The 11,385-nt window shown below is 34.6% G+C and overlaps 1 protein-coding gene across 1 annotated transcript; it reads left to right on the forward strand.

Moving 5' to 3' along the window:
- The first annotated feature begins 398 nt into the window (after nucleotides 1–398).
- Nucleotides 399–5,196, forward strand: LOC125423676 (squamosa promoter-binding-like protein 7). The gene is made up of 3 exons (XM_048478517.2): nucleotides 399–2,027; nucleotides 2,420–2,538; nucleotides 4,482–5,196. Exons 1-3 carry the CDS (start codon nucleotides 1,333–1,335, stop codon nucleotides 4,955–4,957), a joined length of 1,290 nt encoding a protein of 429 aa, XP_048334474.2. The 5' UTR covers nucleotides 399–1,332; the 3' UTR covers nucleotides 4,958–5,196.
- The last annotated feature ends 6,189 nt before the right edge of the window (nucleotides 5,197–11,385 follow it).

The raw sequence follows: 11,385 nt of genomic DNA on the forward strand, positions 1-11,385 counted from the left end.
ATTTGGAAGCTAATGAACGTTTATTTTTATTCATTCATTTATTATTATTTTTAAATATGGGCCCTAATTACGGGGACCCATTCCGCAATCTAAGACACATATGTTTGACATTCCTGTCTTGACACGGAACTCAAGTTTAGCTTTAACAAATGTACCCCAAATTCGATAAAATTTTATCTATTTTTTATTGTTATATTTTACATCTCATTATTCGTAAAACCTTGATACTTGTTATTTGTTGAAAGTGTGCGCAAAAGTATTAAACAATTAAGAAAAAAAATTCACGTGCAAAATTTTGATAATATAGAATATTGGAACTAGATATCCTCCAATTGGACCAGTTATTCCAGATTGGGGTTACTATATATAACATAGATGAGAGAATAATATGAGATTCACGAGCCATCAAAGGCGCGTTTCCAACACAGACCTGAGTTTGAATGTTAAACCGTACATAGGATTATTAAAACGGAAGGTTTACGGGGAACGATTTACGTAGGAAATGCATGCAGATTAGCAGCGATAGGACAGTGTTGTACACGACTTTTTGAGCTGCGTGGGCGCAAGTTGTACGGCATTCTAATCTAGTTATGCAACCAAACAATTCCTTTCGCACAATGGCCAACAAAAAATATTTATTAAAATTAATAATTAATAATTAATAAAATAAGATAGAGAAAGAAATTAAAGCTGGCTAGCTAGCCATCTCGTTCACTTGCTCTCTTTCTCTCACTCACACCCGCACTGTCTTTCTTTCCCTATCCGATCTTTCTCTCTGATCCTCTCGCGTCTTATCGCAACGAACCTCCTTTTTTCTTTTTTTTTTTGTTTTTTTTTTGGGCACCAAGCAGCTGTGACTCTCTTTAATCAAATCATTTCAAAGGACTTTGTTGGCTTTGGCTCCACCTTGACTATTCCCACGTGCGTTCTCTCACCCACCCAGTCCTCACGTGTCACTCTCTCTCTCTCTCTCTCTCTCTCTCTCTCTCTCTCTCTGCCGCAACTTTGCAGCTTTTTTCTTCAAAACACTTTAAACTCTATTGGAGTAGAACAAGGTAAAAACCAGAGACCCCTCACTGCTCTGACTCCCTCTCTTTGTCCCTAACGAGAGAGCCTTATAACTAATAAGCCACCCCATTTTTATTTTATTATATATATATATATATATATTTAACCTTAATTTATATTTATATGTTGTAGACCAACCCAATAGTCCTGCAAATGTGCAATTTCGAAGTCCTTTCTTTGTACAGCCCCAAAACCGCTATTACTCAAAACCCATCGCTCTCCTTCTCATAAGGGTGGACAGAGACTGGAAGAGAAAAAAGAGGCATGGAAATTGGTGGGAACACATTGGGTGGCGGTCACAGTGTAGGGAACCGAGGACAAAATGGTAACAGTACTGCGACTAATAGTACCAATCTTGCTTGGGACATATGGGAGCTCAGTAATTCTTCCCGGATGGATTGGACCAACACCACTAATAATACTACTTTCTACGCCACACCAGCTCCTGCTGCGGCGGAGACGTCAGCATCAGCCGCCACGCTCCTCGATCAGTGTCCTGCCCACTCGCTCGTCCTGACTCCTCGCGGTTACGGTGGTGGCGGGGCTGGTGGTGACGGTGATGGTGGTGTGATGTTACACCATGAGGGGTGTGGGGGTCACTTGCAGCACCAGCAGTCGCTGTACGCCGGAGATGGGTCCCACTTGCATCCGGACCCACACCTCATGTGCTTGAAGCTCGGCAAGAGGCACTACTTCGAGGACGCTACGTCTCCTCTGAGCGAAAGACACGTGTCTGGCTTTTCTATAGGAAAGAGGGGGAAACCTTTGTATGGTGGTGGAGGTGGGACGCCGTCGTCGTCGTCGGCGACGGTGCCTAGGTGCCAGGTGGAGGGGTGCCACGTGGCGCTGGTGAATGCTAAGGATTACCACAGGAGGCACAAGGTGTGTGAGATGCACTCCAAGGCTCCCAAGGTGGTTGTTTTAGGGCTGGAGCAGCGCTTCTGTCAACAGTGTAGCAGGTGAGTTTATAATTTCCCCTTCCCCGCCCTTATATGCATAAATGTAAGGCAATGGAGTGAAAAGGCACGAAACCGTTGGCCATATTCGCTACTAGAAATACCATGGTTTTATTTTTTTAAAGAATGAATTATTCCGAGTACAAAATATTATTGTCTCCATAATTTAAGTATCAATTGACTTTTTGATTCGTTATTTTGTCTTCAATACCACAACAAGAGGCAAGGACCTAACTTAAGTTCAAAAATGTCCTATTAGTTTGTTTTTGATGGTTTATTGCTAGTAAAAAGATGGGCTAAATATATTATCCCCAAAAAAAAAAAAAAAATGATGGGCTATATAATAATTAAAAATAAAAATAAAAAGAAGCGGCTAAATTTTGTTTTGCGTATAGGTTTCATGTGGTGTCAGAGTTTGACGAATCAAAAAGGAGTTGTAGGAGGAGATTAGCAGGGCACAATGAACGAAGGAGAAAGAGTTCTCATGATTCTATCACCAGAAACTCTTCTCAGGGTACGTCTAATTATATTTATCCCCCTTTTTTTTATAATTATTTTTATTAAATCAAGTTTTATTTACATTTTAATTACGATGTGACTTTACATTAATGTCGTGCTTAATTCAGATTTTGGACTCTGTCTAGCACGTAATTTTGTGCTCCATTGAAGTCCAAACTCAGAACAAGCGAGGAGATCGAATACCTCGTTATTTTGCATACTGCATGCAAATTGTCCTAAAATCGTTCTCCACATTATATGTGTTTTGTTGCCATCAACAAATTGTGTCAATTAAAATTCAAACCTAACAACGCCTTTTGTTTAATTAATCATCTATGTAGGTAACAAACTAAGATTATTAATTAGATAATAAATTACTTAAATAGGCTTTTCTACTCAACTGTTTGGCAACCCTAAGATTGGATTCCAGCTTAACGATGTAACTTGGTACCTGGCGGCTTTCAAGGAAATATCTTAAAAGGCTTTTGTGTTTGATGACAGCTAGTTGTCAATTTGCTGTCCTTCATGCCTATTGGTACCAGTGTCTACATAGTGTTGGGTAGAGAAGGATCAGTTGGCAAAGCTTTTAAGACAAAAAAGAAAATATATGTTTGTAAGTTGAGGAAAGACCACTTAAGCTGGTTTTTGATGCAAGGGTAGCTAAGAAATTTGATTCGATTTTCTTGGGCAAAAAATTCTGATTTTAGCTATAGTATCTATCCAATGAAAGACTTTATAGTAGTTGTGGGTAGTTGAGGCTCGTTTAGTTTGGAGCTGAAAATTTCTTAAACCAGACATTGGTTGTACGACTTGTCCTTGATGTTTCATTTTTCACAACACCCCAAGGCTGCCTTACAACTTTTTTGTCTTCATGTGTTTCTTTGTTTGAAGCAAATTTCTATTTATTTATTAACTTTTAAAAAGCATAGGAAGGTATGGAGATAAGTTTCTTTGGTTATTTTAGTGTTCTATTGGTATGGTCATTCTTCTCTTGTTTAATTTTGTTGTTTTTATTTATTTATTTTTGCTAATTTTATTTTCTTTCCTTCTTATTTCTTTATAATTTTACCTTTGATTAGTAATGTTGACCAATCAAGCTGTTGGTTTTCTATCGCTTAAAATTAAATATGTTAATTGACTGTTCTGTCATGAGAGATCTATTGTTCACTACAGATTGTAAACAGACTTGAGTTTTACAAAGACTACTAAAGCGTAAAGCCTCTGCAGAACAGAGCATATAAACCTGAAATGGAAGGGATATTTTCTTGTGGTGTATGCATTACTGTGTCATTTAAAGCTTTGCTGTTTTCTGTCTTTTTTTCCTTTAATTTTCTGTACAATGTTCACGATGAATTAAAGCCTGCTATGTTTCTTCCTTTTCGTTTTCAGATAATTATATATAGATTTTGAGCTACCCAGAGGCAATCTTTTTCCTATTATTTGATTTCATATGCTATTTCTTTCGTTTGTTTGTGCGTGCTATATTATTGTATTTGCCTGCTGCAAATTTGTAGAGTTGTGGAGAATTGGTCCTTTTACTTACTGTAGATTGCAGTAATGTGTGGCCAAATTTAACCTCCCTGTTTGTCTGTAATCGCCAAACAATAAAACAAGCTTCCCCATAGCATCCTGTGAGATTGTACATATATTAAAAAAAAAAAAAAGAAGAAAAAGTATATATTATGTTTATGATTTGATTTTATAAGCTTGAAATTCCTTGATGTATTCACGTGAAGACATACTACAATATAGCGTGCACCATGAATGAAAACTTATTCGATTTAATTTGTGAGAATACTAGCATAGCATGCATGGCCATCAATTTAAAATGCATACACACGTATTTATTTTATTTTTTGTGTTTAGTGAAGAATTATATATGTATTACTCCAAAATTTTGGAAATACCAATGGAAAATCGTCAAGTGAGAATTGAAAATTTGTTTGTTTGGTTTGGCAGAGAATAAATTGATGGGAAGATTTCCATGCTTATCATCATCGACAGGACGTGCTCTCTCTCTTCTGTCATCTAAGGCTGATTCTTGGGTACCTCCATCGGATCTCTCATCAAGATCTAGTGCTGCACTACGCGAGCTCATCGCGGAGAACCGAGCTGCCATTTTGGCTCGACAAATCATTTTGGACAGAGACTGGCATTCGAACCAACATGGAGCCGATCAGGACTTAGGTGACCCACAACAACGTTCAGGCTTCAATTCCATTGAACCCAACCACCACCATCACCAACACCACCACATGTTTCCCGAGCAACAAGGTTGGGATAGGTTCCAAGAAAGTGGTACTCATGTCACCTTAGACCTCATGCAGGCTCCTAGCCCTGCATTCGGATTCTTATCTGCCAGAGGGAAAACTAAGAGTGAGGAAGAAGAGTGTTCTGATTTGTGGAACTCCTTCAATGGACCCAACTTGGTCTAAATTTTTCCGGAGTTCAGTTAATTTGATTTCATTATTTAGTGTGTAAATCGACTACTTTTAGAATGCTAGCTTCTCTCGCATCGGTCTATGATCTAGGTCGGTTTTTTTTTTTTTTTTTTTTCTATGCAGTGGATTCATAATGATCCATTCAATCATAGACTACCATGTATTGAATTCTTTGATTTGTAAAATCGATTAATTAAATAAAATTTCCCCTCTCTAAAATGCAAATGATGAGTACGAATGTTTACTATGTTAAATTAATAGTCTTGCCGCTATAATTTGGAAGCATGATTTTTGGTCTTTTAGTGTTTTTTTAAAAAATCGCTGTCGATATTATAAAAAACCATCACTAATACTGCGGTTACTGCGGTTCTCATGCAGACCGTCCTCACCATAGAATTTCCGTATATATATATATATATATATCCATTATTTCGTTTTGCCAAAAAAATTGGCAAAGATTATTCTTTTTTTTAATTATTATTATTTTTTATGGTTGGAAGAGATTAATATTTTTTATTACTTTGGAAGAAAGACAAGTATTAATTGAACCATACTATAAATCTAACCTGTACGACTTTATTAAAGTCTCAATTTCGTTGGGGGTGCATGAACATTTATAGGGTACTGACTTGTCAAATTTATCTACCCGGGGCCTTGTTTTGCTTCGGAGTACACGTACTGCAAAGTCATTAATTTGATGCTTTGCTTTCTCGAAAACCATATACATGTTTTTGTACGACAATACATCCATTATTAGTTCGCCATTTTATTATATCTAAATTCTAAGACCTTGTTCTCAAAAAAACAAAAATAAATAAATAAAAATAAATACCTTAAGACCTTCAAAACTATGAACTGTAAACCACGTCAGTGAATTTTCCAACCCCCATGTCAGTTTCTCAATTGAATGCTGTACGAAATTTGCTAATTTTACAAATAAATTTTGGCCATACTTTCTGTAGCCGAAAACGCTTTACTAGAAAGCATCTCCAAAAATCATAAAAGTTGTACAAACTGGTCAACTGGTCTTAATAGAATGATAGTTCTTTTATGATATATATTTCTCAAGTTTCCTTTAGATATTAGTAAATCCAATAACTGTAAAAGTAAAATCATAATTTTTTAACTCATATTGTTGTCTAATTAAATTTATTTTTATATGATAAGGAATAACAAGACAAAATGAAAGCCATATTGTAGAAAGCGAGTCAAAAGTCGATGAGTATGAGGCATGTGAAAGATTCCAAGTTTACATAGAAATGGCAAGGACAGGAGCAAAGTTCTGATTATCATAAAAAGTTGCTACAAGTGAAGTTTGTTTCTCAAAGTGCGTGGCTACAATTCCAAAGACTCATTTTAGCTAAACACAGTGTATGGGGTTTCTTCTTCTTACCTCTATCATATTCATTTACCGACTTGTTGTTTTCATGTTCTGAAAGTTCCCTGGGGGCTACCAATTATATATGCCCTCTTTTGGAGGAAAGTGAGAAAGTGGAAAGAAAATTAATAATTTATCTCACGCTCCTCATAATAATGCAGATCTTTCTTGCTAAATGTCACTCGGTGAACGTATTAAACTTGCTCGTCTCCATTTATGGCTTTTATCCTCACGAAATTTAAGAGGAGTTGAACAATTAAGTGTGGTGGAATTTAATTCTTTGGTATTTTTTGAAAAAAAAAAAAATGAAGGAGAAGACTTAATTATCATTTTGAATTTTTTTTAAAAAAAATTAAAAATCATTCCTGTATTATATATATATATATATATATATTTTCATCTTTGACCAAAATGGCAGTCTTACTCATTAAGCTAACTTGTAAAATATCAAAATATTCACACTTTTTTTTTCCAAGATTTTGAACAAAATTATTTGTTCCAATTATCTTTGTTAATTCCTCATAAACACAGATCAACTATATATACGTATGGAAGAAAGCAGATAGTTCGCTTAGCCCAATAAAAAGAAAGAAACAAATTGACAGTCTTTGTGCTAAAATTAAGAAGAATAACAACTAATAATTAAGGAAAATAATGCTAAAAGCAGTTCGAAGAACATAGTACGAAGAAGAAAGAAATGTGAGAAAACATATATATACACGAAATGTGTCCTGTATACAACCATCAGATTGATGAGCTTGAGTTATGACTACCTAAAAAGAGACACATTAATTCTCTACTATTAAATGTTTGCTCATTGCTTTTTCCTAAAACAAAAATTAAATATTTGATGTATCATTTTTATCACAAAAATATTGAAGTTGTATTTCATTATGTCACCTTTGCAAAGACACCTTTTAATATTTTTTTTTATTGTCTATACTATCCTTTTATAAATTAATCTGGCTCAATTTAATTTGGGTAAGAACGCCTTTTTGCCTCTCGTTCCAGGACATATAAGTAGGTAGGTATGTATAAAGTTTTACCAATTCGGATTAAGAAAGCTATTTAATTTGAAAAAAATCGAACGTTTTACAATTTATCTACTAATGCAAACTATTATCCAACCATCTCAATCATAATATATATATATATATATATATATTTAATTCAATAAATGAATTTTTTTTTTTAATTCTTAAACCAAGGATGTTTTCAAAGACTGATATGATAATTTTACAAAGAAAATGATGTTTTCAAATTCAAAGTGGTTTTGAGAGTAATTAATTAATGTATCATTTCAATATATATGTATATATTTTTAAAGAAAACTGTATGGAAAATTCTCGAGAAATATTGACACTAAAGAAATGAAAATGCAGCGAAGAGACAGTATTGGTACGGGGGTTCATAAGCTTTGTGGTGATGCAAATAAACCTTTCTCTCTGGCATGCACAGAAGATGGCTTTTGTCCGACATCCAGCTGTGGAGTCCCGCCAAAAGACACAGATCAACCACACCGATCAGGTGCAGTTCACGTGACAATGTGATCCTCCATATCAAACCCAAATCCGATGCAGCCCCAGTAGAGGGCCCACTTAAACAGCCCTAGTGGCCCAAAACAAAAAAGCGATATCCACGTGCGCGGTTTGATAAAATGCAAAGGATGCCCTGTGAACAGTGACAGTGTATAGCCGTGTGGAAAGGGTCCCACATTTCACTATTCATATAAACATATTATGTTGTTGTGAGTTTATATGTGATGATGATGGTGATGATCAAAATGCAATGAGCGAAAAGGATGTAATTTGTTGGGACCCACCAAACTGGGGATTGGGGAGCCGAAGGAAACGTTGCACTTGTTTAACGAAACAAAATGTGTCCCTTTTTTATTCCTTTTTTCTAACAAAGAGAAAGAGCCTTCCATTTTCATTGTTTTGTTTCTGTGTTTGGACCACTGTCAGCTTCTCTTCTTGTACACACAGACCCTAATTCATGAGTGAGAAAAGAACTTTAGTATTGGACCGCTCTCTTCTCCTAATTTGATTATCACAGTATTTTCCATCATTAAATGAAAATTTCAAACTTTTAGAATGATCAAATTTTGGTAGGTAACAAAATTCGTAGTTGTATGCACAATTCAGTGGAAACTATTATAACATTATTTCTTAGAAAAAAGCAAACTTTTTACAGTTTGACCTATATCTATAGATGTGGTTAAAAATAATAACTGAAAATACAATTTTCAAGTTTGGATACTCCCCTTAATTTAAATATATTATAATCTCTGCCCAAAAAAAAAAAAAAAAAATTGAAACCGTTCATTTTAGAATATTTGTAAACGGATTTGGATTTTCATATTTTTGCACAAAAATCTCTCTTATCATACTGTTAATTAAGGTTAATTAAGGTAACAGTCCAGCCGTAAAAACTATTTCTTTTCTTAGACAATGATACTAGAAACTATAACCGTTAGACTTTAAACTGGCACTTTTCCTGCACCCAATTTTTATGAAAAAATACTTTGTAACTAAGAGGATGGCGAGAGGTAAGAGTTTGAATAAAATTACCAAGGAAATGTAGAGTGACCTAATTGAGGGGGTCCCTTCCCTTGCCATAGGAGAAGGTGACAGAAAACTTGAAGCGAAAGGTGTAAGAAAAAGACCCTTCTCCAAACATTTAGTAATTACTTTTGAGATAGGGGATTCTTTCTCTTGTGTTGGGTCACACATCATTATTCATATGCTATCTTGATTTACATTCTAGATAAGATTACACAGATCCAATTCTGATTGACAATTGGTAATAAATTCATTCATTTTTTTTGACTTATCTAAAGTTTGGTAATTTTTGTTCTCTGCCCGAAGCGGAAGGTAGGCTTCTGGTGGCTGCACCCACAAGTGAGTGGATCAAGTTCATGCCACGACTAACCTCCCACCCCATAGCTTACCTGGGTTATATAATTTACCACTTTATCATATAGTAATCCACTGTAATTTTTAACTCTATTTCAATAAATTACCATCTAGATCTAATTTACTATTTGTTGAACTATTAATGGACTTTTTGTAAATTCTCTTTAATTTATTTGTATTGCTTTTTTCATAGGACTCAAAACGGATTAAAGTCATACGGTGAAGCAGAAAAAAACAAAAAGGTAAGAAATAAAAATAAAAAATGAAAGTGGCCCACATAAATTTCCTGGAAAGTGCAAGGAGGCTTCCATGTTGGAGACGTAAAAGGAAACTCCATTAGTCACCAACATATATATGTATAAAAGTTTTTCATTCCACGTGAATATGATTGACAACGATCAAAAAAACACAGGCTACATAATTTTATTTTATTTTTTTTGGGGAAAAAAAAGGGGAAATTTTGTAAGGATTTCATTGTCACATTTGTAATCATTAATTGGCACAAAAAGTATATCTTAAGAGTATCATAAACCAGATTGTTTGATTCAGAATCATCCCACTCATAAACATCTTTTCTCAAAGGACCAAAGATGCATAATCTATTTAGATTTCTTTTTCATATATATTTTTTAGCCAAATGCTATGTGCCCATGTGACCAAAACCGAGAAGCTAAAAGTGATACATGGTGCATTATTAACGATTTGATGTCTTTTGCGGCTGCTTTTTATGTTCTAACAACTTAATAATATATATCGACAGACTGTCACTGTATCATGATAGTGAAGTGACATCCAGTGGAAACTAAGAAAATATATACTGGAATTCTAAATATCTATTCGTGGCCATAAACTTTGTCAGAAATAAAATGCTATCGACCTTTCCTTTTTTTTTTTTTTTTGGTGAATTAAAATGCTGTGGACTTTGGGGCTGAGAGAGTAGCAAGTTCAGACACTAGCTTAAAATAGGAAGAAATACTTTTTCCGTGGTTAATTTAGCCCATTCTATTAGCACCAGGCAACCTGCTTGAGGGTTTATCATAGGCATTCTCTGCCGCAAATTAAAGGAACTTAATTTACTTTCTTAATGAGCATCAACCAACCAACCAAAATGATAATTAATTTCTTCTTTTTCGTTCCAATGTAATTGAAATTTGCTCAGAGCTCGAAATTAATTTTTAGCATCTTTTATCAAGAGTCTTTTACTATGCCAAATAATTTAAAATTGACATGATTTGAGAATTCTAAGCACCTTTTCTTTGTGTTGGAAAGTTCAAAAAGTTGGTTGGATTTGGACACAGGGTTTAATAATTAGTCACTTCGACAGTCCAAAATTTCAGATTTAAATACTACATAGAAACAGAGTTAATGAAGAGATATTTTGATTGACCATACCACCCCCCACCCAGCCCAAAAAAAAAAAAAAGGTGAAAATTAAAAAAGAAAAAAGAAAAAAAAGGGAGCTTAGCTAATAACTAGCTTATGCCGATTCAGCATGCTGACAGGACAGCGTATCATTCCATGTCTTGAAGTAGGTCCCACATGGTGGGGCCCTTTCAGAACTATTACCGATCGAGTTGAAACAAGAGCCACACAAACTCGAATACGATGAGAGTGAGAGTGAGAGTGAGAGAGAGAGAGAGAGAGTGGCCAATCTGATTGATTTTGGTCAATAATTACTATGGCTTAGTACAGCCTCCGATTAGGAGACAGCTTGACGGCTTGACATCTCCTTTGCTTTAATATATTCCAAAAAAAAATTTCAAAAAAAATAAATTAAAAATTTTAAAAATTATAGGTACTACGTGGTCAGTTTTTTTTTTTTTTTTTTTTTTTTTTTTTAATATATATTTTTTAACACGTTCACTGCATTTTCCGGGAAAATTCCGGCAATAGACAAAAGCGAATAATGCCAATGCTCAAAATTAGTGTAAAACTACAACACCCGTGCCTTTCCACGACTTTCTCTGATACCAAACAGACCCCTTCATTGGAAAATAAATATATCAACTTTCCTCCCAAAGTTTTTTTTTTTTTTTTTTTTGGTTTCCTTCCTTTCACTTTTTTTTAACCCGAAATTACATTGATTCCTTGCAGTAAAATTAAGAAAAAAAAAATTAAAATCAAGGAAA

This window comes from Ziziphus jujuba, chromosome 7 (genome assembly GCF_031755915.1).
Source record: "Ziziphus jujuba cultivar Dongzao chromosome 7, ASM3175591v1".
Classification (NCBI taxonomy): domain Eukaryota; kingdom Viridiplantae; phylum Streptophyta; class Magnoliopsida; order Rosales; family Rhamnaceae; genus Ziziphus; species Ziziphus jujuba.

Coding starts and splice junctions, on each gene's coding strand:
- LOC125423676 (XM_048478517.2), top strand. CDS start 1,333: ATGGAAATTGGTGGGAACACATTGGGTGGCGGTCACAGTGTAGGGAAC. Junction 2,028..2,419: donor TTCTGTCAACAGTGTAGCAG/GTGAGTTTATAA, acceptor TTTTGCGTATAG/GTTTCATGTGGTGTCAGAGT. Junction 2,539..4,481: donor CACCAGAAACTCTTCTCAGG/GTACGTCTAATT, acceptor TTGGTTTGGCAG/AGAATAAATTGATGGGAAGA.